This window comes from Ovis aries, chromosome X (genome assembly GCF_016772045.2).
Source record: "Ovis aries strain OAR_USU_Benz2616 breed Rambouillet chromosome X, ARS-UI_Ramb_v3.0, whole genome shotgun sequence".
Taxonomy (NCBI): domain Eukaryota; kingdom Metazoa; phylum Chordata; class Mammalia; order Artiodactyla; family Bovidae; genus Ovis; species Ovis aries.
The window spans coordinates 6,640,084-6,667,507 of record NC_056080.1 but is presented as its reverse complement, the minus strand read 5'-3'; the positions used below and the strand labels follow the sequence as shown (position 1 = coordinate 6,667,507).

The 27,424-nt window shown below is 58.8% G+C and overlaps 2 protein-coding genes across 5 annotated transcripts; one reads left to right on the top strand and one right to left on the bottom strand.

Moving 5' to 3' along the window:
- Positions 1-930: 930 nt before the first annotated feature.
- IL3RA (interleukin 3 receptor subunit alpha) lies at positions 931-20,117 on the top strand. Of its 4 annotated transcripts, none has more exons than XM_027963323.3 (12): positions 931-1,086; positions 4,571-4,669; positions 10,368-10,495; positions 11,032-11,146; positions 11,850-11,979; positions 12,644-12,822; positions 13,612-13,730; positions 15,543-15,569; positions 16,146-16,266; positions 17,797-17,896; positions 19,390-19,471; positions 19,759-20,117. In XM_027963323.3, exons 2-12 carry the CDS (start codon positions 4,606-4,608, stop codon positions 19,831-19,833), a joined length of 1,140 nt encoding a protein of 379 aa, XP_027819124.1. In that variant the 5' UTR covers positions 931-1,086; positions 4,571-4,605; the 3' UTR covers positions 19,834-20,117. The 4 variants fall into 4 exon arrangements, with proteins under 4 accessions (XP_027819124.1, XP_027819123.1, XP_060264342.1 ...); XM_027963322.2 differs by lacking the exon at positions 931-1,086 and adding an exon at positions 2,817-2,940; XM_060408359.1 differs by lacking the exon at positions 931-1,086 and adding an exon at positions 2,817-2,940 and having other exon boundaries at positions 4,571-10,137.
- Positions 20,118-22,837: 2,720 nt separating this feature from the next.
- On the bottom strand, positions 22,838-26,913 carry SLC25A6 (solute carrier family 25 member 6). Its single transcript, NM_001127280.1, has 4 exons — positions 26,803-26,913; positions 24,628-25,114; positions 23,356-23,496; positions 22,838-22,995 (listed from the first exon to the last, which is right to left on the bottom strand). The coding sequence occupies exons 1-4, from the start codon at positions 26,911-26,913 to the stop codon at positions 22,838-22,840; spliced, it is 897 nt and encodes a 298-aa protein (NP_001120752.1).
- Between the last annotated feature and the right edge of the window lie 511 nt (positions 26,914-27,424).

The window sequence follows — 27,424 nt, the reverse complement described above, 5'->3', positions numbered from 1 at the left end:
GAGTCCCAGTTCCACAAGAGGTCAGGCTCTGAGGTTCCAGGTGGACGTGCGAGGCCTAGGTGGGAGGAGAGGAGACGGGAGACAGGGAGGCAGGCGGGAGGACCCAGCCCACGACATCAGACTCTGGTCTGCATCCTGGGTAAGACCCCCACACACAGCCCCACCCAAGGGGTGGGGAAGGCAGACGGCTGCCCATGGAGATGCAGTATTGAACACCACCTCCTGGGGGACTCCGGGATTTGGCTCGCATCTCTTGGCCGCTGAGATGTGTTGTCCGGGATCCATCAGGAGGAGGGACCAGCAAGCGGGGCTGGAACCCAGGGGCTGTGACAGACACACGGATGGGTGACCCATATTGAGCGAGGGCAAGGAGGAGGCCCCGGGCACGGGGAAGTCAGAGACGGCGCCTGGGAGCATCCTGGTGGGCGTTCCAGGCTGAAAGGTGGACGTGTCGGACTGAGACTCAGGCATCCAGTGTGTGGGGGCGCCCGGGGGCACCTCCCTGTCCCCACGGGCACGAGCGGTCACTCCCACAGGGACTTCGACAAAGGCGGGGCATCCAGGCGACCAGGGGCCCCCCAGACATTCATTCTGGCTGGCTCCAGGAAATTGCCCAAGACCGAGGTGGAGGGGTGGGCAGACGCTGGGGTCCTGACAAAGCAGAAGCTGCAAAGGAGAAGTGAGAACAGGAAAAGAAATACTTTGAAAGAGAAAGTGTTTCTTCCAGGAAAAACCGAGGGCTGTTGCCAGGGTCCTGACCCCCAGATTTTAATTCTGACTCAAGGGCTGGGGAGGAGGGGCCAGATGGCAGACTCGCTCACACCCTCATGGGGTTGATGCTTTTTTTTTTTTCTGATGGAGTGGAGCCGCCTCCCCCACCCCTGCCACCACCGGAGACTATAAAAACATTGAATGGGGCAGAAAACACTCACACACACACACAGAAGGTTTCTTTCTCCTTCAGGAAGCAGACTGCAGCACGCGGCCGGGAAATCAAGCCCAGGGTCCACCCCCAGGCCAGCAGGACAGGCACCAGGGAGGGGCCGCCTGTCTCCCACTGACGTCAGACTCTCCCCTGCATCCCAGGTAAGACCCCCACACCCACCCCTCACCCAGGAGGTGGGGAAGGCAGACAGCTGCCCCTGGAGAGTCAGTCCTCAGCAGCACCTCCTGGGGGACACCGGGATTCGGAACACATCTCGTGGCCGCTGAGGTGTGTCGTCCGGGGTCCATCGCAGGCTGGATCCAAAGGCTTTCTGCCCAAGAAGCAATGATGGAGGGTGTAGCTAACCAATGCAGGTCAAGCAGGTTCGACCCCTGGGTTAGGGGAGATCCCCTGAACCCACTCCAGTGTTCTCGCCTGGAGAATCCCATGCAGGGAGGAGCCTGGTGGGCTACAGTTCACAGGGTTGCAAAGAGTCAATGTTTTGTGCCGGGTCTTATGGCCGAAGGAATGAGCCAGTCGGAGACCAGGACGAGAGGCTCCCGGTTACCACAGCGCCCACCAACTCTTTCTGGCTCAAATTCCTGCCACCTCCAACCCAGGCCAGGCGGGCTGCTAATGTCGAGAGCTCCAGCGTCTCCCGTTTCCAATTCTGCGGCCCCCAGCCCCCAGCCTCTGGGGGCCAAGGTCTGTCCAGGCAGGCCCTGTCCCTTCGTCCTTTGGGGTCAGCAGCATACGATGACCACGTTCACGCCATTAGGCTCTTTAAAGGTGTGAGCGCCTCCAAGCGAGGGTGGAAGTCTGTGGGTGGATACGAATGTCATGGGCGGGGAGCTCGGCTCACCTGAGCAGAAGCCAGGAGCCCACCGCCGCCCTTCAGGGACACCCCCGAGGGCTGTCTCCATGGATGAAGACGAGCCCCAGGCCCTCCTCATCGGATCGTGATGAGTGACAGTCGCCCAGTCGTGTCCGACTCTTTGTGACCCTGTAAACCATACAGCCCATGGGATTCTCCAGGCCAGAATACTGGGGTAGATAGCCGTTCCCGTCTCCAAGGGAATCTTCCCTCCCAGGGATGGAACCCAGGTGTCCTGCATTGCAGCCGGATTCTTTACCAGCTGAGCCACAAGGGAAGCCCAAGAGTATTGGAGTGGGTACCTGTTCCCTTCTCCAGGGCAGCTTCCTGACCCAGGGATGGAACCCAGGTCTGCCGCATTGCAGCCGGATTCTTTACCAGCTGAGCCACCAGGGAAGCCCCCTCATCTGATACTTGTTCACTGTTTGGATTTTTTTTTTTCTCCCTGTGAGCTTGCTACCTGGACCATTTGCTGTTGTTAAGTGGTGTCCAGTTCTTTGCAGCCCCATGGGTGGTAGCCCTGCCAGGCTCCTCTGTCCTGGGGATTCTCCCAGGCAAGAAGACTGGAGTGGGTTGCCATGTCATCCTCCAGGGGAATCTTCCCGACCCAGGGATCGAACCTGCCTCTGCTACACGGGCAGGCAGACTCTCTATCACTGAGCCACCCAGGGAGCCAGGACTCTCGTGGGCAAGGCGTTGCGCTGTCCTGGATTGCGACGCTGGGCTTGGAGGCAGCCTGCTCTCAAACTCGGTGTCTAATGCCTCACTCTCCACACCCCGATCCTTGTTCTTTAACTGGATTGCCAGGCGTCCGTCCCTGTATACCTCCCCGTGATACTAAGTCTTGGGTTTTCCCTGTTGACCTGTCCTGAGAAGGAGTCTCTCCTGGCTTCCTCCCCAGTTCAGCAAGAACTATGAGAGTCAGCCTCTGGGATCAAATGTGTTGTGAAAGCTGGCGCTTTTGTGCGGGGGCGGGGCACAGGGGAGTCTCATGGGAGCCTCGGGCCAGGCTGGGGAGGAGGCAATGTCCTGGATGGCTGGAGTCTAGGCTGCGTGTTGTGACGGAGCAGCTGAGAAAGCCCTGAAGGATGGAACGGAGGGTCCTCGTCCCTCCTCATCAATCACAGGCTAGATTCTCGAGGTGAGGTGCGCTGGGAGGGGGCACACTGAGGGAGCAATGCTGAGGCCCTGGGGAGGGGCAGCCCCCAGGCAGGGGAGTGTCCAGGGCTCCAACTGTGTGGCCGCCGCCCACTGGCCCGCAAGTGCCGTTGGCATTTGTGTGAGTGACGCAAGCAGGTGGGGAGGGGTGGGTGGGCTCCACCAGGAGACCCCGCGGCTGGGGCCTGGGAGGTGCGGAAGGCGGAGCCCCCGGGGAAGGTTCAGGAGAGCCAGCCTGCTGAGGGGGGTGCTTCATGGGGACCCCGGGGCAGAATTCTGGTGGGGGTGGTGAGACAGCACGGACTGCGTTACCGTAACTCGCTCTGAGCAGGAAACTGAGTCCATGTGATTTCATGCGTTTAATTGCACTTCCTTCCACTGTGTGTGAGCCCAGCATTTCCCGGCGCTGCCTGGAAGGTGCTTTCCGGGCTCCTCTATGGGGTGGTGCCAAGGGCGAGTTAGAACCCAGGGCGGGAGCGCCCGTGGAGACAGGCTGACACACACGTGGGCATGCAGACACACAGGCGCACAGACACGCAAACACATGTCATGTGTGCACACAGACACACACAGATACATATGCACACACAGCACACACAGACACGCAAACACATGCAGACATGCAAGCACGTTTTCACACAGACACGCAAACACGCGTGTGCACACAGATACACACACGAAGATGCTCACACAGATACATGCGGATGCATGCAAGGCCCAGAGACACGCGTGTGCACACATGCAGGTAATGTGTGCTCACGTGTGCACATACAGAGACGTAGTTTGCACAGATGCACACACGACACACACACACAGGTGCACACAGGCCCCAGACATATTCCCAGAGATACATATATGCACACATATGCACACACAGTGTGTCAACAGACACAAGTAGCATCTGCACACAGGCACATGCGTACGGTGCACACAGATGCATGTATCACACACGCACACACGTGCACTCGCGCGCATACACACATGCACACATATACACACGGATACACACGGGCACACATACGCACACTCAATGCACAAGCTCATAAACACATGCACACACACGTGCACACAGGCATGCCTGTACACACTCATGCGTACAGACAGATACACATGGGACACATATAGATACACTGCACACACGGAAACACATGCACACACATACAGACACGCAGTGCACACAGATGCACGAATATGACACATGTACACACGTGCACTCACATGCGCACACACGCACACAGAAATAGACACACAGGTACACACGTGCACACATATGCACACTCCGTGCACACACATAAACACATGCATGCACACACATGTGCACACAGACATATTCACAGAGACATACCCATGCACGTATACACACATACGCACACTCAGCGCACACACACGCATGTGCACATGTAGGCATGCCGTGCACACGAGTACACGCGTATGCACACTCTGCACACACACGCATAGACACACGTGCACACATGCACACACACAGGAGGCTCCCCTCCTGAAGCGGCTCCCTGCCTTCCAGCAGGACACCCCCGGGGGGTTCGGTCCCCTCCCGCCCCCTCCCCCAGCCGTCCCCGCAGCCACCCCACTGGTCACTGTGTCTTCTCCTCCAGCTGCCGCCCGCTGTCCTGTGGGGACCGCCTCGCCCATGGCCCTCCCCGGGCTGGCCGCGCTCCTGATACTCATCTGCTGCTCGATGACCACGGACCACGGTAGGAAAAGCCGGAGGGAAACGGCCCCGTGCGGTGCGCCAGGGTCCCTGGGGCTGTGCAGCTTTTCAGTTAAATGGCCGTCGCTGGGGTCTCGGCCGCGCCGCTTGGCCGCCGTACGAGATAATCAGCCGCTTCCCATCGTAGCCCTCTTCTCAGCCGACTTGGCGGGTACATCTTGCAAGACTCAGACCTCGGAGCCAAGATGTTCATACTGATACGGTCACGAGGCTACAGCCAGAGCTGCTCGTGTAGCTGGGGTGCCGGGATCCGTCTCTTCTCTTTGATTTCCTGTCATCCTTTTCCTGGGTCGGGAGACGTCCGTGGGAAAATGAAGGTGACGGGCTGAACTCTCTCCTCAGCAAGTTCACGTGCTCAAGTCATAACCAACAGAACCGCAGAACGGGAGTTGTCTGGAAATAGAGTCTTGACACCTGCTCTGTTTTAAATATTATATATATATATACACACATATAGGCTGTTTGGGGTTTCTGCTTCGGCATGCAGGCTTTCCTCTGCTTTCAGCAAGCGGGGGCCTTCTCTCTAGCTGCGATGTGCAGGCTTCTCGTTGCCTTGGCTTCCCTTCTTGTGGATCACGGGCTCTAGGGCATGGGTTAAAGGACAGAGTTTGGGACTTCCCTGGCCGTCCAGTGGTTAAGGCTTTGTCTTCTGATGCAGAGGACACAGGTTCGATCCCTGGTCGGGGAGGTGAGATTTTTCACCTTTGTGGCCAAGAACCGAAAACAAAACGGAAGCAATATTGTAACAAAGTCAATAAAGACTTAAAAACTGGTCCACATGAAAAAAGAAAGATGCTTTGGGGGCAACCCCATCCTGTTCTTCTGACGTTCCTCCTGGAGATTTAAGGGAGGTGGGGGGCAGACCAGGGTCTCAGGTTCCCAGGATCGTCACTGATGATGGTGGACAGTGAGCAATTCACGAAACCATCGTGAGACTCCTCGGGGGTAACAGTCGATCAAGACGTGAGAACGGGTGACGGAGATTGTCACGCCGCGTGCCCATCTCTGACAGTCTGGCTGATTTGCGGTGGCGGTTGTGGCTGACTGAGAACATTCAGAGTGGGGATTAGGGGAGCTAGCCAGATGCTGCAGGAGAGGGTCCCCCCGGGGACGCCCCCACCCTCAGCTGCCCCAGGTACGGAGCTCGTACGTTGCTTCGGCAGCCAGCAGTAAGTGCAGTGGGCTCCAGCTGCAAACCCGGGGATGCTGGTGGGATTCAAGGACACACGGTGCCCACCAGGCAGGCGTGTGCCGTGGTGAGGGTCTGCACCGGAAGCCCGTCCCGTGCGGACTTCTCTGGCTGAGCAGCGGATCCCACACAGGGGCCGAGGCAGCGATGTACTCCTCGGGTTCCTGTCCGACTCCCCCTGCACGCAGATGGGAACCAGGCTTTGGGCGACAGAAGGGCGCGGAGCCCGGGCAGCTGCTCACCACAGACGCTCTGGGATTGCGTCAGACAGGGTGACCTGCCTGCGGTGACAGCCACAGTGTTGCGTAACTGAGAGAGGTTTGTTCCTTCCACACATGGTGGGGGAACGGAGGTGTGCGTGTGGCTGTGCATGTGTGTGTATGTGTCTGTGTTTGCACGTATATATGTGTATGTGTGTATACGCGCGTGTGCATATGTGTGTATACACACCCATTCCATACATGACTGTGTATGTGGCGTGTATACATATGTGTGTACTCATGTGTATGTGTATACGTGTGTGTCTATATACACACACACCCCGTACATGCATGTGTATGTGGCGTGTATATGTGTGTGCTCACGTGTATGTGTGTATACATGTGTATACACATGTAGATATATATGTGTCTATACACACCCCCATCCATGCATGTGTATGTGGTGTGTATACGTATGTGTGTGCTCACGTGTATGTGTGTATACGCGTGTGTATGTGTGTCTATACACACCCCCATCCATGCATGTGTGTGGTGTGTGCACGTGTGTATGTGCGCGTGCCTGTGTCTATGGATGTGTGTGTGTCTGCATGTACACCCGCCCCCATTCACGCATGTGTCTATTGTGTGCACACATGTGTGGACATGCACGTGCGGACGGATGACTGCATGTGCTTATGTGTGTCTCCGTGTGTCTGCATGTGTGTATGTGTGTATGTACGTATACACTCACCCCCATACATATACGTGTGTGTTGTGTGTGTGTGTGTCTCTATGGGCATGTGCGTGTATGGATGTGTGTGCGTGTTAAGGTGTTCATGCGTGTATGGATGTGTGTGCGTGTATAGGTGTGTCTGTGTGCATGTGTGTTGTGTGTGTGCATATGTGTATGTGTGTCCATGTGCCTGTGTGTGCATGTGCTCACATATATGTGTGTGTGTCTCTATGGGCATGTGCGTGCATGCATAGGTGTACGTGTATAGGTGTGTCCGTGTGCATGTGTGTATTGTATGTGTATGTGTGTGCATATGTGTATGTGTGTCCATGTGCCTGTGTGTGTGCTCACATGTGTGTGTGTGTGTGTGTGTGTGTGTTGGGGGGCATATGTCTCCCTGGGGGCTACTGGCTTACGCAGCTTTGCATTGCCTTAATAAAATAACATAGTCTGGGGGATTAAGTGACAGATTTCTTTGTCATAGCCCTGGAGACCAGATATCTGAGGTCAAGGGGTCCCACGGCTGAGCTCCCTGCAGAGGCTCCAGGGGAGGGTCCTCCCCGCCTCTTCCAGCTTCCGGGGGCTCCGGGCGTCCGTCCCTGGGCTGGTGGCCGCCTCCCTCCCGTCTCTGCCTCCGCCTCCACATGGCTTCTCCTCTGCATCCCTGCCTCCCCTTTTCTGTCTCTTTCAAGGACGCTGTCCTTGGGTTTAGGGCCACCCGCACCCAGGAGGACGTTGTTTCAGACCCTTCACTCCGTCGCATACTGCGAAGAACCCTGTTTCCAGAGAAGGCCCGATGCTCAGGTCCTGTGATGGTTTGTGGGGAAGGGTGGAGAGAGACCAGCGTTCATTCCACCCCAGCTAGCTCCATCATCTCCTCGGAGGAGTGTGTAGAGGCTTCCCAGGGCGGGTTTTCAGGGGCCGCAACAGCAAGGACCACAGGTTGCTTCTGTCCGCCTCTCCGTGTCGAGACCAGTCCCGTGACCGCAGCTGGTGACCAGAGGGCCTGGGAGATGCAGGAGCTCTAGAAGGGGACGGAGCTTCCTTCACATCTCAGGGTGCTGCCCCGCCCCCCACGTCCTGCCTCTTCTCTGCCCCCAGCTGTCCTGGGGCCAAGGCTGCCGCCACCTCTGGGATCACATCAGGCCCCTGAGTAAGGAGGAGTCACTGACCACAGGCAGGAAGAGACCGCCTCTCAGGGAGACCCGGTGAAGGAAGCGGGCTGCAGGCTGCAGCACTGTTACCTGACCCACCCTTCAAGCCCTCCTAAAAATACAGCCTTGGTGGAACCGCATTAGAGGGGCTTGTGGGTACAGGAGACAGTGGAAGAGAAGGAGGCACTAAGTCATATGGAGAAGTAGTTAGCCTTTCACCACTGAGCCCCAATTTAGCGTGCGGATTTTTCATAGCTTTTCAGGGGAAGCACGTGTTCTTCCATTTCTAGTTTGCTGAGAGCTTTTAATCTTCAGGGGTGTCAAAATGCTGTCAAAATATTCAGAAAAGAGAAACAAAAGTTGGGACTTCCCTGGGGGTCCACTGGTTAAGACTCCATGTTTTCAGTGTAGGAGACACAGGTTTGATCCCTGCTCTGGGTCCAAACATCCTGCACGCCACATGGTATAGCCAGAAGAGAAAAAAATAAATGAAAAAAGTCTCAAAATATTTCCTGCTTCTGTTGAGGAGATCATCAGTTTTCTGTTAAAAAGGGTGAATTATAGTGATGGTTAAAATGGCCTTGCATTCTTAGAGTAAGCGTCTTGGGTCAAGAGGTATTACCAGGCTTATATGTTGCCCTAGTTTACATACTCGCATTTTGTAAAGGAATTTTGTGTCTATGTGATAAGGCATATCGGCCTCTAGTTTCAGTTCAGTTCAGTTGCTCAGTCGTGTCTGACTCTTTGCGACCCCATGGACTGCAGCACGCCAGGCCTCCCTGTCCATCACCAACTCCCGGAGCTTGCTCAAGCTCATGATCATGGAGTCGGTGATGCCATCCAACCATCTCATCCTCCGTCTTCCCCTTCTCCTCCCGCCTTAAACCTTTCCCAGCGTCAGTGTCTTTTCAAGTGAGTCAGCTCTTCATATCAGGTGGCCAAAGTCTTGGAGCTTCAGCTTCAGCTTCAGTCCTTCCAAAGAATATTCGGGACTGATTTTCTTTAAGATGGACTGGTTGGATCTTGCAGACCAAGGGAGTCTCAAGAGTCTTTTCTAAAACCAGTTCAAAAGCATCAATTCTTCAGCGCTCAGCTTTCTTCATAGCCCAACTCTCACATCCATACACGACTCCTGGAAAAAAAAAAATCATAGCTTTGACTAGAGTGTCTCTAGTTTACTTTTATTATTATTCATTTATTATTCTTATTTATTTTGGGCTTCCCTGGTGGCTCAGACAGTAAAGAATCTGCCTGCAATACAGAAGACCTGGGTTCAGACCCTGGGTCAGTAAGACTCCTTGGAAAAGGGAACAGCAACCTGCTCCAGTATCCTTGCCTGGAATGTCCCATGGACGGAGAGAGGAGCCTGGCGGGCTACAGTCCATGGGGTCACAAAGAGTCGGACAAGACTGAGTGACCGAACTGAACGGCTGTTTTAACAGACTTCCCTATTCCTTTCATCATCTGCCACGTATGGCGCGACTTCTTTCTTTAACATTTATTTGGGTCTTACTTGTGGCACTCGGGTTGCTCAATAGTTGTGCTGTGTGGGCTCACTTGCCCCAAAGCGTGTGAGATCTTAGTTCCGTGACCAGGGATAGAACTCATGTCCGCTACACTGGAAGGTGGGTTCTTAACCACTTAGTTCCGCTACACTGGAAGGTGGATTCTTAACCACTGGACCACCAGGGAGGTCCCAACGGGACGATTTCTAAGCCCGGATATTTCTGGTCAGAGGCAACACATTCCTGCTTCTCTGTGTGTCTACTACCATTTTATCAGGTGCCATCCCGTAAACCCATCCCGTAAACCCATCCCGTAAAGCGTGGGTTGGTGAAGGTCGGCTCTGCTCGCCTTCTTTAAAGATGGTTGGGCTTTCCCAGGTGGCACAGCAGTAAAGAATCCTCCTGCCAAAGCTGGAGATGTAACAGACGTGGGTCCCATCCCTGGGTGGGGAAGATGCCCTGGAGGAGGGTATGGCAACCCACTCTAGTACTCTGGCCTGGAGAATCCCATGGACAGAGGAGCCTGGCAGGCTGCAGTCCCCGGGGTCGCAAAGAGTCGGATACAGCTGAAGCGACTTAGCACGCACGCATGCAGTGTTCCTTTCAGCCGTAGAGCAAAGTGGATCAGCCGTACGAACACAGCTTTCTTCAACATGTGCGGCTGAGAAAGGTACAATTTCCTAACAATAAGGATGGGAGAGGTGACCTACTTTCCCGATGTTTTCCCCTCATCGTTGGTGAGAAGGTGGGATCACTAAGATGCTACAAATTCCTGACTTTGAGTTTGTACAAATTCGTGGTTGCTCCTGGCAACCGCATCTCCACCTAGAACTCAGCTTGCCAAAGGCTGACTCCCCCACACACAGTTTAAGAGTTGTGTGTCTCTCTCCCACTCTGTAGCCATCTCTGATCCAGACCCACCGATTAAGAACTTAAGGATAGATCCAGAAAGAAAAAGATTGGTCTGGGACCAGCACGGAAATGTTTCTGAAATTGGGTGTTACGTCAATTCGAAAATTTTAAGAAAGGTAAGACGTCTTCAATGCACTTAGCATCACAGAGACATGGGTTCCACCCTTGGGCCCAGGGGTCATTTATGGGCACCACCGCTCAAGACATCCACAGTGATACCTACTGGACACGACTCGTGTGAAAAGGGGCTGAGATATTGCAGCTGGACGGACAAGCCCAGTTGAAAATGATGTGGTTGTTCAGGCACTCAGTCGTGTCTGAGTCTTTGCAACCCCATGGACTACATCAGGCCAGGCTTCCCTGTCCATCACCAACTCCTGGGGCTTGCTGAAACTCATGTCCATCGAGTTGGTGATGCCATCTACCCATCTCATCCTCTGTTGTCCCCTTTTCCTCCTGCCCTCAATCTTTCCCAGCATCAGGGTCTTTTCGAATGAGTCAGTTCTTCGCATCAGGTAGCCAAAATATTGGAGTTTCAGCTTCAACCTCAGTCCTTCCAGTGAAAGTTCAGTGTTGATTTCCTTTAGGATGGACTGGTTGGATCTCCAGGTGACTTGATTTTATTGCGAATAAATTGCTTCCTCTCTCTCAGGCAACAAAGAACCCCTATTGCACTCTTGGCGACTTGTCATGCGAAGTGAAAAACTATACCGTGAAGGTGATGAAAGGCCAACCGTTCTCTGACTGGATTCTGTATCCAACACAAGGTGAGGGGTGGATGCTCTGTGGGGGTTTCGTTTGCTTTTGATCACCCGTTAGCCTTCTGGATGCTGAGATAATTACTTTAAACTTGGATGGATGGGTCATAGCTTTGTGGGAAAAAGGCCATTTCTTGAGAGTCCCTTGGACTGCAAGGAGATCCAACCAGTCCATCCGAAAGGAAATCAGTCCAACCAGTGTTCACTGGAAGGACTGATGTTGAAGCTGGAGCTCCAATACTTTGACCACCCGATGCGAAGAGCTGACTCATTTGAAAAGACCCTGATGCTGGGAAAGATTGAAGGCAGGAGGAGAAGGGGACGACAGAGGATGAGATGGTTGGATGGCATCACCGACTCCATGGACATAAGTTTGTGATGGGAGCTGGTGATGAACAGGGAGGCCTTGCGTGCTGCAGTCCATGGGATCGCAAAGAGTCGGACACGACTGAGCGACTGAACTGCACTGAACTGATGTTCAAATTCGTGTCCAGTGAGTCCTTGAGGATTGACTGGTTATCTCTCCTTGCAGTCCACGTTGATGTCCGCCGTAGGGCACACGGACTCCGCGGTATACACGTCTATTCTTTCTCATAATGACGGTTTTTCTCGGAAGAGAGGGTACGGTTCCCTGTGGCCCACAGAGCCGGACCCTGGTGTTTATCGAGGAGCTCACTTTCCCCACCCCTCCCTTTTCTTGGCGAACCCCAAGGCAACCCCCGGGCGGCCGCGGACAACCTGACCTGCCGGGTGCACGACGTGGATCAGCTCAGCTGTAGCTGGGCGGTGGGCGAGGAGGCCCCGGCGGACGTGCAATACCAGTTCTACCTGCAGCAGTCCGTGTAGGTGTGACCTCGCGCTCCGCGGGGCTCCGACCCCAAGGCCCGCCGCTCCAAACCCCAGGGGCGCGCTTCAGGATCGGGCTTTAGGGGGCGGGCCTTCAGGGGCGGGGCTTCAGGGTGGGGCGGGGCTTTGAGACGGGGTTTCAGGGGCGGGGCTTCAGGACGGGGCTTTAGGGGGCGGGCCTTCAGGGTGGGGCGGGGCTTTGAGACGGGGTTTCAGGGGCGGGGCTTCAGGACGGGGCTTTAGGGGGCGGGCCTTCAGGGGCGGGCCTTCGGGGCGGGGCTTTAGGGGCGAGGCATCAGGACTGGGCTTTAGGGGGCGGGGCTTCAGGGGCAAGGCTTTGGGGCGGGGCTTTGTGTAGGGCGGGGCTTCGGGGCGGGGCGGGGCTTTGGGACGGGATTTCAGGACGGGGCTTTAGAGGGCGGGCCTTCAGGGGTGGGCCTGCGGGCCGGGCTTCAGGGATGAAGCTTCAGGGGCGAGGTTTTGGGGGCGGGGCTTCAGGACGGGGCCTTCGGGGCGGGGCTTTAGGGGCGGGCCTTCATGGGGCGGGGCGGGGCTTCAGGGACAGGGCATTGGGCCGGGGTTTCAGGGGCGGGGCCTTAGGGACGGAGCTTCAGGGTCGCCGCCCCCTGACCCAGCCCCACGTGCCCGCTGCCGGTCCAGGGAGACGTGGCAGTGTCCCAAGTACACGCAGAACCAGCAGGGCGTCAACGTCCAGTGCCATTTTGACAGCATCTCCCTTCATCCTCAACGCCAAGCTCAGTTTCGTTTCCTGGTGAATGGTACCAGCGGTGACTCCGAAATCCCCTGCCGCGTAATGATTCATAGATTGCAAGAAATTGGTGAGAAAACGTGAAAACCTCCTTCGCGTGCCCCCCCGCCTCCCCTGCAGTTCCCTGTCTTTGCGATGCTGGCATCTTGTGGCGGAGAGTGGGGCAGGGTACCCCACCCTTGGAACCAAAGGGTAACCTAAGGGTAACACCAAGGGTCTTTGGTTACAAGACCCTTGGAACTAAATGCCTCAAGCTGGGGACTGTGTGTTACTCACCCAGCCGTGTCTGGCTCTTTGCGACCCCGTGGGCTGCAGCACGCCGGGCTTCCCTGTCCATCACCAACTCCCAGGGTCCACCCAAACCCATGTCCATTGAGTCGCTGATGCCATCTAACCATCTCATCCTCTGTTGTCCCTTTCTCCTCCCGCCTTAAATCTTTCCCAGCGTCAGGGTCTTTTCAAGTGAGTCAGTTCTTTGCATCAGGTGGCCGAAGGATTGGAGTTTCAGCTTCAGCATCAGTCCTACCAGTGAATATTCAGGGTTGATTTCCACAGACTCTAGGGCACTCGGATTTCAGTCGTTGCAGCTCATGGGCTCGCTGGTTCTGGCTCCCGGGCTCCAGAGCACAGTCTCAACAGTTGTAGCCCACGGGCGTAGCTGCTCCAGGGGATGTGGGATCTTCCCGGACCAGGGATTGAACTCCAGTCCTCTGCACTGGCAGGTGGATTTGTATCCACTGGATGGCTCCACAGGGAGGAAGTCCTAGGAGGCCTGTTTTAAAATTATCTATGGGAACCATTTTTTTTTTTTCCTGTGCTTTACTCATTGAAGTGTTTGGTTTGTTTTTTCCTCCCCTAGAAATATTAGCTGCCCCGAACATCACAAAAAAGTGGTGTAACGAAAACGACTCTTTCATGGAATGGGAAGTAAGGAGTCTCTTTACTGAAGACATCAAGTATGAGCTTGAGATACAGAAGGTACGCATGCCACCTCCCGGGTGGGCATCTCTTGTGGTCTGATGCCGCGGACTCTGGAGTTTTGGGGGGAGTTAAAGCGTCCAAAGCAAAGAGGAACCGTGAGATAACTGAGCTGCGGTGAAACCCGAAGCGATTGGCTGTTTGGACTCCCCCCCCCCCGCCCCCCCCCCCCCCCCCCCCCCCCCCCCCCCCCCCCCCCCCCCCCCCCCCCGCCCCGCCGTCTGTCTGTCGGTTAAGACATCCTCTTTCAGTGCAGGGAGTGTGAGTTGAATGCCTGGTTGGGGACCTAAGATCCCACATGCCTCGAGGCCAAAAAAAAAAAAAAAAAGAACATAAGAGAGAAGCAATATTGAAACAGATTCAATAAGGACTTTAAGAATGGTCCAGAAAGAAAAAAAAAAAATTTGAGAGAGCAAAAACAAAAAAAAGGAATTGGGTGTTTGAAAGACTGGCCTTGGAAAAGAAGTCAGAACGTGCAGGAGTTTTCTGTCGTGTTCGGGGTGGAGGAGACATGCTCGGCTGTCGCTGTTCAGGAGACAAATGACGTGATAGAAAAAAAAAAAAAAACACAAGGCTGAAACAGACACTGGGGAAACCCTCCGATCGAACGTCACGTGCATGCGTCTGTGGTAACTCCCGGCAGTCCTATCCGACACTTTGCTCCCCCATGGACTGCAGCCTGCCAGGCTCCTCTGTCCATGGGATGCTCCAGGCAAGAACGCTGGAGTGGGTTTGCCCGTCCTCCTGTAGGGGATCTTTCTGACCCAGGATTGAACCCGAGTGTCTTACGTCCCCTGCACTGGCAGGCAGGTTCTTTACCACTAGCATCACCTGGTTGTATGTCAGAGAGCCTGCAGTTTCCGTGTGAGAAATGAAATCCTTCCTCCCCACGTGCCTGGGTGTTTGTAGAACCTACACGTATAATGGTCCCCAAGTTCGACACCACTTGAGGAACAGGATGCCTGAAATATGGCCACAGAGAAGAATCCTATCCACCAAGAACTGGAGGGTCCTATTTTACAATAGCCTGGACGTGGAGGCCACCTAGATGTCCATTGGCAGAGGAGCGGATAAAGAAGATGTGATTCACACATAGACGATGGAATATCACTCAGTCATGAGAAGGAGTGCATTTGAGTCAGTTCTACTGAGGCGCGCGAACCTAGAGCCTCTTATACAGAGCAAAGTAAGTCAGAAAGAGAAAAGCAAATGTCGGACATTAACGCCTGTACAGGGGAGGAGTTTGTCTCAGATGGTACAGAATCAGCCTGCAACGCAGGAGACCTGGGTTCGATCCCTGGGTCGGGAAGGTCCCCTGGAGGAGGGCCTGGCAACCCACTCCAGGATTCTTGCCTGGAGAATCCCATGGACAGAGGAGCCTCAGGGGCTACAGTCCGTGGGGTCGGGGAGAGTCAGAAACGATGGAGTGCACGCACGGCCGCAGTGCGTGTATATAAATCCCGAGCTCCTCATTGGTCCTTCCCCCAGGTGCTTTTTCATCCATGGACACATTATAAGCAGTCGCGTCTATTTATTACCTTCGGGGGCTTCTCTGGTGGCTCAGACGGTAAAGAATCCGCCTGCCAGCACAGAAGACCCAGGTTCGATCCCTGGGTCGGGAAGACCCCCTGGAGAAGGGCCTGGCAACCCACTCCAGGGTTGTGGCCTGGACGGTCCCATACGTATGACGTCTGTGATTTCTGTTCAGTGAGTGGTTAGTGCCGACTTTTCTGTGGCCATGAAACTGCTAGGACCGATGAGAGCCTTTCTTGGGTCTGGATCAGACTCCCACGCCCTCCTGTTCTCTTACAGGGCACGGACCTCGCCTACAAAGAGGAGGTGGGTATCCACCCCGTGCGCCCCCCGCAATCTGCCGTCCCAAGCACAGGCTCCTCATTTCAATCAGTGTCCAGACCCTCTGAGACAAAGCTCCCCAGTGCTCGGACCGGGCGTTATCACCTACATACCCCTCCTTCGCGGCTACATCCCTCGGGACTCGGTGACAGCATCGTCACACCCAGCTAACTGCATCTAACCCGCAGAGGCTGCCGCTCCCACCTGAGTCATGAACCCGTCTCCGTTGTCCCTCTGTCTCTGCGCCTCCCTCCCGTCTCTGCCTCCGCCTCCACGTGGCTTCTCCTCTCTGTCTGTGTCTCCCCTCTTGTGTGTCTTATCAGGACCCTGTCGTGGAGTTTAGGGCCACCCCCATCTAGGAGGACCTCATCTCAGACCCTGCACCCCATCACCTCTGCAGAGACCCTGTTCCGTAATAAAGGCGTCTTCTGAGGCTCTGAGCGTTAGGACCCCCCACACGTGAATCTGGAGAGGCCCCACTCGCCCCTTGCCAAGCCCTCGTTCTGCAGCCCCAGACCTGCAGGGGTCTCTCCCCTCCGTCTGCTTGATTTTCCACTGCAGACGGAGCTCAAGTCCTTGAGGCTGAGGAACCCGGGACCCTACACGGTGAAGGTCAAGGCCATGGACTCCCTGTTTTTTGGGAGAAGACCGCCGGGCCAGTGGAGCGCCCCGCAGCACCTCGGTAAGGGGGATGCCCCTCGCGCCTCTCCAGGGGTGGGCAGGGGGTGGGCGGGTGGGTGTGTGTTGGGGCAGGGATCACGGAGGCATGGATCCCTGGAGGGCAGCAGCCTGCTGGACATGTTGACCATCACTGCCCCTTCATGCGCCTGCTCCAGGGAGAGGGGACCATCCACCCGCCTTGACCCGGTCCCCCAGAGAGGGCTCCGGGGACCAAGGCCGAACTGCAGAGGGCGGGAGACAGCAGGTGGTCCTGGGAGAGCACCCCTGCCCCCCACATCCCACTCAACCCCACACCCCAGCCCAGCCCATCATACGGGAGGTGTGGCCTGGTATCAGGGGTCTGTCTCCCACCCAAAGTCCCCCTGGGGGTGGGCTGGTATCAGGGTCTGTCTCCCACCCAAAGTCCCCCTGGGGGTGGGCTGGTATCAGGGTCTGTCTCCCACCCAAAGTCCCCCTGGGGGTGGGCTGGTATCAGGGTCTGTCTCCCACCCAAAGTCCCCCTGGGGATGGGCTGGTATCAGGGTCTCTGTGTCTCCAACCCAAAGTCCACCTGGGGACAGGTTTTCCTCCCCAGTTAGAAGGCTTTCCCCAGTTAACAGCTGCTGGGTGTCCCTGAGTTCTGCTCCAAAGCCGCACCTCCTATCTGGCCCCAGGCCGCACAGCATTCCTGACCTGACCCAGCAGGAAACCTGGGGCTCCAGGCTGAGGCCGTGAGTGTCCTGGTGCAAGGCGGAGGGCTGAGGCTGTAACAAATGACCACAGACAGGGGCTTAAGCAACAGACACACACCCTCCTCGAGCCGTGGACACCTAACGTCTGAGGTCAAGGGGTCCCAGGGCTGAGCTCCGTCCAGAGGCTCCAGGGGAGGGTCCTTCCCGCCTCTTCCAGCTTCTGGGGCCTCTGGGCGTCCATCCCTGGGCTGGTGGCTCCCATCCTTGGTAGACTTTGCGCCCAAGTTTTTCCATGGAGATACACAAGGTGCGCGTGGAGACGGCCATTGCCGAAACTCTCAGAAGATAAACTTTTTAATGCATTAAAAAAAAATCCAAAGGGATGTGAAAAATCCCTGATGACCATATATTAAATTCAAAGGCTGAAGCAGGGGCGCACCCAGGACACCACAGGCAAGGCGGTGGGGATGTTTCACATGGGAAGCACCAGCCCAGGGATCCCAGTGGCACGTGCTGCGTCCTGTGTCCACGGGATTCTCCAGGCCAGAATACTGGAGTGGGCTGCCATTCCTTTCTCCAGGGGAATCTTCCCGACCCAGGGACCCAACCCGGGTCTCCCGCATGGCAGGCACATTTTGTGCGCCAGGCTCCATCTGGTGGTCAGTGGCAGGGGCAGCCGTTGGGTAGTGGTATTCTGGCGACTCGGGAAGGATTCCTGCGGGGCCCGGGCGGCGGGCGCAGGTGGCTGATGTCCGCGGCGTGCATCGCGCTCCTGGGCGCGCCCCTGAGTCCCCAGACCCGCAGGGAGGCCGCGTCCCGGACCCCCGCCCGACGTTTCCAGCCCGCCCCTTCTTCCGCAGACTGTGGCAGCAAGAACGCGTCCTTCCCGTTCTGGCTGGTGTACCTGCTGGCCCCGCTCGGGGCGCTGCTCCTGGTGGGGCTCGTGTTCCTCTGTCGCAGGTGAGCCCCGCGCGCCCGCCCTCCCGGGTTTGCGCTCCGGAAATTTTTTTTCTGGAGGGGGGCACGGGCAACCCACTCCAGTATCCGCTGTCTGGAGAATCCCCACGGACACAGGAGCCCCCCTGAGCGGCTGACACTTTGTGGAGCGCGACCCGCAGGCCCGGCGGCGCGCGCTCCCGCCCGGACCCGTGCGCCCTGCGTCGTGGCCGCGCACCCCGGGGTCTCCGGCCGCCGCTCCCAGTGTCCCCAGCGGTCTTTTATCGACAGGACCCCGGTTTCCCCCGGCTCTTCTCTGCCTCCTGCAGAAGCCAAGGAGCCCAAAGTCCACAGTGCGCCATCCGGGGGGCGCGGGGGTGTCCCTGCCTCCCGGGGCCCCCAGTGCGCGTGGGGCGCGCTGTCTGCGGCCAGGCTCCGCGGCTGGTCCCCGCACGCCCGCCGCACTGTGCTCCTCACTCCTCGCCGCGACGCTCTGGGCCCCCACCCCGCCGCGCCCAGCAACCTCCGCACTGGCCTCAGGGAGCCTTCCTGAGCCCAGCAGACAGGCAGCAGGCGGACGCGGCGGCGTGCGGCCCTTTCACCCCAGACCGCGCCCCCGTGGGGCCTTCCAAACGCCTGCGCCCTCGGCCTCATCCGTGCGCCCCTGGGGCTCGGTGCAGCTCCTGCCTCGCGAAGCTGCTGGTTTCACAGGCACACACACACACGCACACACACACGGACAGAGACACACAGAGATACCCACACAGACACACACACACATAGACACACAGACACACACGGACAGGCATACACACACACACACAGACACACACACAGACATACCGAGAAACACACAGACACACACAGACACACAGAGACAGACACACACACACACGACCCCATACATATACACATAGAGACACACACAGATATACAGACAAAACGTAGGCACACACGGACAGACATACGCAGAAACACATTGACACACACAGATACACACGACCCCATACATAGAGACACAGACGCACACATACACGGACATACACACAGACACACATATACACAGACATACCCAGAAACACACAGACACACATGACCCCATATATAGACACACACACACACACAGACACACACACACACACACCCCAGCCAGGGGCTACGATTGGGAGTGGATAGGCCGCAGCCCGAAAGGAGGGGGACCACCTGCTCCCCGTAGACGCCACTGGGAGTGAGGAGGTTGCCATGGTGATGGGATGGGGCGGCCTCCATCCTTACAGGATCTCGGGGGAGGTGCCCAGGGGGAGCTGATTGAGCCGCCGGGGCTCTGCTAAGGCTCTGATTTCTGTCTCCGGATGGTGGGGGGCGGGGCTTGGGAACGAAGACCCCCCCCCCCGCCCCCCGCCAACGGAGGGCGGAGTCCGAGTGCTTGCAGGCTTCGCCGGGGCCCTCTGGGGGGCGCCGCGGCAGCGCCGTGCCGCGCGGGTTTCACACCCGCCGCGCGGCTCTTCTCCTCCGAGGTGGCCGGTGGTGCAGAAGCTCTTCCCGCGTGTCCCTCACGTGAAAGACCCGGTCGGCGACAGCTTTCAGAACGAGAGGATGGTAAGCGGTAGGCGCTGCGCGGGGCTGCCGCGGGGTGGGGGCGGTCTGGGGCCGTGCGCCCCGCCCAGGGATCGGGAGCGGAGGGGGGCGCGCTTCCCGCTGGCCGCCGCCGGTGGCCGAGCAACGTGATGGGCAGGGGAGCTCGCCCCAGAGGCGCGGGTCTGAGAGCCCCCCTCCCGAGGCGGGGGTGCCCTGTCCGAGCCCCTGCGCTATCCGAGGCTTTCCGGGACGCACTTGCCGCCCCGCACCCTGCGCCTCCACTTACCCCCAGCCCCTGCGCCCTGCAGATGGCCTGGGACCCCGAGCAGGAGAGCCAGGAGGAGTGTCCGGTGGTCCAGGTGCAGGTGTTGGGGGAAGCATGAATCTGATGCAACCGGGGGCTTCGTTTTTCCGCCCGGGAGGAGGACGCGCAGCCGGGCCCGGTTGGGCGCGGTCGTTTGCTGCACAGTTGAGGATGGCAAGGCCTGGCGCACCTGACTGGAGGGTTGCCTCTGTTGTGCTTATTTCTCAAATAAAGGACTTTTTAACCTGTCACGGGCCCCCTGGAGGTGGGGGGACACCCCGCAATGCCGCACAGCCTCCTGGACACTCCCAAATGTCCACTGTGTTGGCTGGCCTAGTTTGTCTTTAAATGGTTGCATTCCCATTTTGTGTGGTAGTCATTCATTTCCCCTTTAAATAACTTGAGATGTGCACACACACACACACACACACACACACACACACACACACACACCCCTCCCTCTACCCGAGCTATAAGGCTGAATGTGTGAGACGGGGGGCAGGTAGACTTGGGGTGCAGAACTGCCTCCAGAGACAGCAGGTGGTGTCCCCGGGCGGGGGGAGACACCAACCCCCTTGAAAGCTAAGAAGGTAGGGACTCCGCCTGCAAAGCGGGAGAGCCAGGGTCGGGAAGGGTGCCCTGGAGGAGGGTATAGCAACCCACTCCAGTGTTCCTGCCTGGAGAACCCCATTGACAGAGGAGCCAGGTGGTCCATGGGGTCGCACAGAGATGACTGAAGTAACATATACACACACACAGAAAAGCCAGGGGAAAGGACTCAGCCCGCATGCGCACACACACACACACACAAAAGCCAGGGGAAAGGACTCAGCCCGCACACACACACAGACACACACACACACACAGAAAAGCCAGGGGAAAGTACTCAGCCCGCACACACACACACACACACACAGAAAAGCCAGGGGAAAGGACTCAGCCCGCGCACAGACACACACACACACAGAAAACCTAGGGGAAAGGACTCAGCCTGCGCGCGTGCGCGCTCACACAGGCACACAGACACACACAGAGGAAACCCAGGGGAAAGGACTCAGCCCGCCCCCTACAGAACTCAGGGCTTCTCAGGAGAGACCTCAGACCTCTTTACTCTTGTTTACACGCTTCAGTTTCTGGCTGCAAAGAACTCACCCCAAACCGCAGAGGCAGGGTTGCCACGCCTGAGGGAGGGAAGCCAGCCGAGCGAGCACCTGTGGTTATTCCACTGGCCGTGCTTAAGGCACCCGGTAACACGTGCCCCGAGTCTGCCCCCGCCATCAGCGGAGGTCTGGGCTGACAGGTTCCTGACTCGGCGGCTAGGCCCGGTCGGAAATCAGGACACTTCTGCCTGGTGGGCGCCAGACTCAACCCCCCTGGGTGAGTGCGGGGCGGTCTCATCCTGGTCAGGCAGTGTGGGCTGGGCGACCTTGGGGACAGCGGGCTCCAACTTCCTGTTCCCGGAGTGACCTCACCCTGATCTGCAGATTATCCAAGCCCTGCCTTCTAAGCCAGCCTGGCGGCGGGGCCCTGTGACCCGCAGACCACCCCCACCCGCTGGATCCTGACAGCTGCAAGGGGAGCCGAGGGACGCCTCTGTGTGCACCTGCTGAGGGCTCAGGCTGCTGATGACCCCACAGACACGCTCCCCGACCCCTAACGACACCCCCAGGGGGCCTCAGAGCCCATCCCACGCACCGCCACACCCCCCACCCTGACATCCGCCGGGGAGGCCTGGTGGGTCCCCGGTGGAGTTTTGTCCCTGCAGTATTAGGGGTCAGGTTTCTGCAGAAATGCTGAGCTGCACAGGGCTGGGGGGAGGGGGTGTGTGTGTTCAGTCCGCCACTCATGTCTGCCACCCTGTGGGCTGTGGCCCACCAGGCCCCTCTGTCCATGGGATTCTCCAAGCAGGAAGACTGGACTGGGTTGCTGTTTCCATAGCCAGAGGATCTTCACCACCCAGGGATGGAACCCAGTTCTGTGACATTGCAAGGGTGACAGCTGAGAGCCTAAAGCTGGTGAAGAATCCGCCTGCAATGCAGGGGACCTGGGTAGGGGAGGTCCCTTGGAGAAGGGATTGGCAACCCACTCCAGTGTTCTCCCCTGGAAAATCTCACGCACAGAGGAGCTTGTTGGGCTTCAACCCGTGTGGTCACACAACTTAGCAACTACACCACCAGGGAAGCCCCAGGGTGCCCACCTTACAGGGGATCCCACAGTGAACCCTGGGCACGGGTGGATCACAGAGCTGCCCCCACATTGGGGGTCCTGTGTGGTTAAATCCCAGCTACAGTTGACAAGGCTGAGAGCCCAAGGATTGATGCTTCTGAACTGTGGTGCTGGAGAAGCCTCTTGAGAGTCCCTTGGACTGCAAGGAGATCCAACCAGTCCATCCTAAAGGAAATCAGTCCTATTCACTGGAAGGACTGATGCCCAAGCTGAAGCTCCAATCCTCTGGCCACCTCATGTGAAGAACTGACTCTTTGGAAAAGACCCTGATGCTGGGAAAGACTGAAGGCAGGAGAAGGGGACGGCAGAGATGGCTGGATGGCATCACTGACTGGATGGACCTGAGCTTGAGCAAATTCCGGGAGTTGGTGATGGACAGGGAGGCCTGGTCTCCCACCTGGAGACCCTGTGGTCGGCTCGTGGACTGCCCCTCAAAGCCTCACTGCTCAGAAACGAGACCAGCGCCTCTGTGTCCTGATTTTATTGTTCCGCAGCGGAAATGCCCGACGGAGAAACATAATTGCGAGTATTCGGCTGTGCAAAAGAGAGAATAGTGCTTAAGTACAAATGGAGACATGATTTTCTTAAATAAATACTTAAACACGGGTCGGTCCTACAAGCACCTGGAGTCTAGGTCTGGTGTGCGGAGCTGCCTCGACTGTGGACCCATGGAGACCCCCCCGATTGCCCTCTCCCCCCACCCCAATCAACACGTGGACCCAGGGCCGATGGTCTGCCAGTGAGGAGCCCCCGGCGCGGGGCGGCCCGGCCCCGGCAGGGACGCTGGAATTTCTCGAAGTCGGTGGTCCGTCACAGTGCGGGATGATGCTAGGTGGTCGCGGCGGGCGGCCCGGCTTTTAGATGACCTTCTTGAGCTCGTCGTAGAGGACCAGCACAAAGGCGCCGCCCATGCCGCGCAGCACGTTGGACCAGGCGCCCTTGAAGAAGGCCTTGCCGCCCTCGTCCTTGAGGATCTTCCGCCAGCAGTCCACGGTGCCCTTGTACATGATGTCGGCTGTGGGGAGACGGCGGGGTCACGGCGCGCTCGGACACGGCCCCCGGGGGACCCGGCAGAGCTGCTGAGGCCCGGGCCGCCGTGTGCGCGCCAGGAGCTCTAGCGGAGAGGCGGCGGCCCTGGGCATGCGCTCTCGGGAGGGGATCAAGCCCAGGACGCCGGCCCCCACGAGGCCCGGGGACGCCAGGGCAAAGACCGAGGGAGCTGCGGGCGCCCGCGGGGGACGCCCTTATCAGATCCCAGGGCGCCAGAGGGCCCTGTGCCCGCCCCGCCCCATCCGCCGCCCCGCGCCCATCAGCGCAGCACCCCCCGCCCCCGCCCTCCCCGCGCCCTCCCCGCTGCCCTGAGCGCGGCCGGTACCTCCTTTGCGCCCCGACTGCATCATCATGCGGCGCCGCACGGTGTCGAAGGGGTAGGAGACCACGCCCGCCACGGCCGTCACGGTCTGCGCGATCATCCAGCTCACCACGATGTGCGTGTTCTTGGGGTCGGGGAGCATGCCTGCGGGGGCGGGGGCGCACGGGGTGAGGCCCCAGGGCCGCCCACAGCTCCACGTGGAGTTCCCAGCTCCTCCGGGGACACTCGCCGGGTCGGACTGGGGTCAGCACACGCCCTGCCAGCCGGCGGGACGGGCCCCGCTGGCAAGGAGGGGACGCTCTGACGCCTGCTGCACTGTAAACGGTGCCAGCCGGCCCGGCCCCGCCTCCGGGGCGGCTCACCTACAGGGACTGAGCGGCGCCGTCCCCCAGGTCGTGGTGGAGCCCCAAACCCCGGGACTAGAGGATGGAAGTGCACTTTAAGGAACGCCACCGTCTCTAACTGTACGTGTGTAGGGGAAACCAAACATTTCACAGACAAAACCAGGATCACACAGAAAGATGCTCACTCACTACAACTGGGGGCCCTTAACAGGTCAGGGCAGACAGACACGCAGGGAGGGGCGGTGAGGAAGGCAGGCTCCGGAGGGACCGGCCCCGCCCCCACCTGGGTCTGACTCCAGCCTCCAGGACCGGGGGCAATAAAGCTGTGCTGCCCTTTCTGTGCTATCTGTCCAGGCCAACCAGGAATCCCTCTTATCCATGGTGATGAATTTACATGTATTCCTAACCCTCAGGACCCTAAAAGGAAGCTGTCTTTGGAAATGAGGGTGGTGGCTCAGATGCTAAAGGATCTGCCTGCAATGCGGGAGACCCGGGTTCTTTTCCTGGGTCGAGAAGATCCCCTGGAGAAGGAAACGGCAATGCACTCCAGCACTCTTGCCTGGAAAATCCCATGGATGGAGGAGCCTGATAGGCTACAGTCCATGGGGTCACAAAGAGTCGGACACGACTGAATGACTTCACTTTCACTTTCAAGAGAGAATGAAGGTGAAATGAGGTCACCAGGCGGCTCTGGGGCCAGACAGACACACCCAGAGGGAGGAGCTCATGAGGACTCAGGGAGTCCACTCGCCCAGGAGAGAGCCCCGCCCACCCCTGGGTCTCAGCCTCCAGCTGCTGGGGCTGGGAGCCCTCAGCTATCAGCAGCTGAGGTGCCTCCGCCCTCCCCCCAGGACAAGCCCCTGCCCCAGGGAGCAGAAGGCCCGGGCCCTCCCGGTGCCGCCCCCACCGTCGCCTCCGGCAGGGAGCTCACCCTTGGCGGTGTCGTAGATGCCGAAGTAGGCGGCGCGGTAGATGATGATACCCTGCACCGACACGTTGAAGCCCTGGTACAGCCCGCGGATGCCGTCGGACTTGGTGATCTTCACCAGACAGTCTCCCAGGCCCCTGAACTCGCGCTCACTGCCCGACTTGCCCACGTCGGCCGCCAGGCGGGTTCGGGCGAAATCCAGCGGGTAGACGAAGCACAGGGAGGTGGCCCCGGCCGCGCCGCCCGAGGCCAGGTTGCCTGCGAAGTACCTCCAGAACTGCGTGTGCTTGTCCACGCCCCCCAGGAAGATCTGCTTGTACTTGTCCTTGAAAGCGAAGTTGAGGGCTTGCGTGGGGAAGTAGCGGATGACGTTGGCCAGGTTGCCCCGCCAGAAGGACAGCACGCCCTGCTCCTTGGGGATACGCACAATGCAGTCCACGATGCCCTTGTACTGCTTGTCGGCCGCGATCTGCTTGCTCGCGTGCTGCACCTGGGGGGCGGCGGAGGGAGACACAGGGCTCTACCGGGGGCCTGGGCACACCGCCGAGACTTAGAGGAGATTCTGGTGAAGCTCAGACAGCTCTGAGTGACTGCTCCAAGAGGTGAGGGAAAGGTCGGTATGGGTGGGATTCTGGTCAACAGAAGTTCATACGAGCTAGGACATATTTTCGCGGAGCGTTTCTTACAGTCTCAAGGTGCATTCGTCACCGTGAAGGTTTTTAATGCTTTTTCACACACGACAGACAGGGAAGCTTGGCGTGCTGCACCCTGGGGCAGGAGTGAGGGGGAACAGGGCTTCACCCAGGGCCTAGGGCAGACCTCCATGGCCACTTATAAAAAATACACGACCCGAGAGTGGCGAGTTACGATCTGGGGCAAGGCGAGGACTACACCCCCCGGGGGAGAGCAGCTCAGATAGCTGAGAGATTGAGCCAGAGGTGAGACTGGATGAGATTCTGGTCAATGGGAAGTTCCTAGAGCGAGCACACACTCTCGCAGAGCCTTTCTCAGAGCCTCAAGGAGCACTCGTCACAGTAAAAGTTTTTAGTGCTTTTCTAAACGATGAACAGGGAAGCCTGGCGTGCTGCAGCCCATGGGGTCGGCAATGATCGGACACATCTGAGCGACTGAACTGAAACATGAGGTGGGCAAGCAAGAAGTGGGCTCACAATCAGCCACTGGAAACATCTGTCTCATGACCTGGCCTGTCACTTTTTCCCAGAACCCGCATGCCTCATTCCTGCTCTCCACCCTGAGGTCCTTTCACGGGGTCTGAAGGTCAGCAGCACCTGACTCAATACTCATAGAGACGGCTCAGACGGTCAAGAATCACCCTGCAATGCAGGAGACCCGGGTTTCACCCCTGAGTCAGGAAAATCCGCTGAAGGAGGGCATGGCAACCCATTCCAGTATGCTTCCCTGGAGAATCCCATGGACAGAGCAGCCTGGCAGGGCTACAGTCCATGGGGTCGCAAGAGTCGGACACGACTGACACTACTACCGCTTTCAGAGGTAAACAGCAGGTGCCCACAAGCGCCAATTTGCGGTTGACACCTGCAGAGGTCACCAACGACCGACGTGTCGTTAATAAGACATTTACACGGGGCCTTTAAGCTCTCCTAGCATCCTTCCTGGGGAATCCTATTTTCTTTAAGGGTGGCAATCCCATCGCAACGCTAATTCCACTGGCTCCCCATTTGTGACGCTCCAAACAGACCAGCGCAGTTTATTCCACCTCATACCCGCGCAAACAAGTGCGAACAGTGGGCAAGAAGACCAGTACAACTGCGGAGACTAAAGATCTTTCCCCGTCCACGGCCCAAGGGGACGGGACCCCACCCACAGCCTCGCAGGGTCCGTCCACGCGGCTCTCCCCCCGCGCATGCGCACTCCAACTCTGCAGCCCCCCAGTGCGCAGGCGCGGAGGGCGCCGCCGCCGGCCGCCCGACGCGCATGCGGCGCCCCGCGCCCCAATGCGGACATCGCCGCCGGGCGCCCCCCGCGCATGCGCTCCCTCGCGGCGGTGCCCACGTGACGCGACCCCCCGGAAGCCAGCCCGGCCGGCCGCGCGCGGACAAAGCGGCGCGACCTCCCCGCTTCCGGTCCCGGGGCCGCGCGCGCGCCCGAGCTCCCCGGGGCCCGGCGCCGGCGGCCGCGCGCCAGCAGCCTGACACGCACCTGCAGCAGCAGCTTGACGCGCTCGATCGGGGCCACGGCCGTCTTGGAGATGGCGGCGGCGATGCCCCCGGCCAGGAAATCCTTGGCGAAGGAGATGGCCTGTTCCGTCATGGCGGCGGGCGGAGAGCGGAGCGGAGGCGCAGAGAAGCAGAGAGAGAGCCGGAAGGTGAGCGCCGCTGGCTCAGCGCTGCCGCCGCCGGGACCGAAAGGACAGGGCGGCCACCGCGCAGCCGCTAAGGGGCCCGCGCCCCGCCCCGCGGCCCCCGCGCGCCGCGCCCATTGGCTGCGCCGCCGCCCGGGCCCCGCCCCCTGGGCGCGCGCACCGCCCCCGCGCGGCCTGCCGGGAGCGGCGCCTCGTCCCGCCCCGTGGGTCCATACGGCCTTGCCCATTGGCTGCGCCGCCGCCCCGGCCCCGCCCCCTGGGCGCGCGCCGCGCCTCCCGCGGGCTGCCGGGAGCTGCGCCTCGCCCCGCCCCGGGGGCCCCCGTGCGCCGCGCCTATTGGCTGCGCCACCACCCAGGCCCCGCCCCTGGCCCGCGCGTCTCGCCGCGGGGCATGTCGGGAACCGCGCCCCGCCTCTGCGCCGAGCGTGCCCGGGGCGGGTCGCGCTGGGTTGCGTGGCG

Coding starts and splice junctions, on each gene's coding strand:
- IL3RA (XM_027963323.3), top strand. CDS start 4,606: ATGGCCCTCCCCGGGCTGGCCGCGCTCCTGATACTCATCTGCTGCTCG. Junction 10,496..11,031: donor ATTCGAAAATTTTAAGAAAG/GTAAGACGTCTT, acceptor CCTCTCTCTCAG/GCAACAAAGAACCCCTATTG. Junction 11,980..12,643: donor TTCTACCTGCAGCAGTCCGT/GTAGGTGTGACC, acceptor CTGCCGGTCCAG/GGAGACGTGGCAGTGTCCCA.
- SLC25A6 (NM_001127280.1), bottom strand. CDS start 26,913: ATGACGGAACAGGCCATCTCCTTCGCCAAGGATTTCCTGGCCGGGGGC. Junction 25,115..26,802: donor GCGTCAAGCTGCTGCTGCAG/GTGCGTGTCAGG, acceptor GCCGCCCCCCAG/GTGCAGCACGCGAGCAAGCA. Junction 23,497..24,627: donor CATCTACGACACCGCCAAGG/GTGAGCTCCCTG, acceptor CCGCCCCCGCAG/GCATGCTCCCCGACCCCAAG.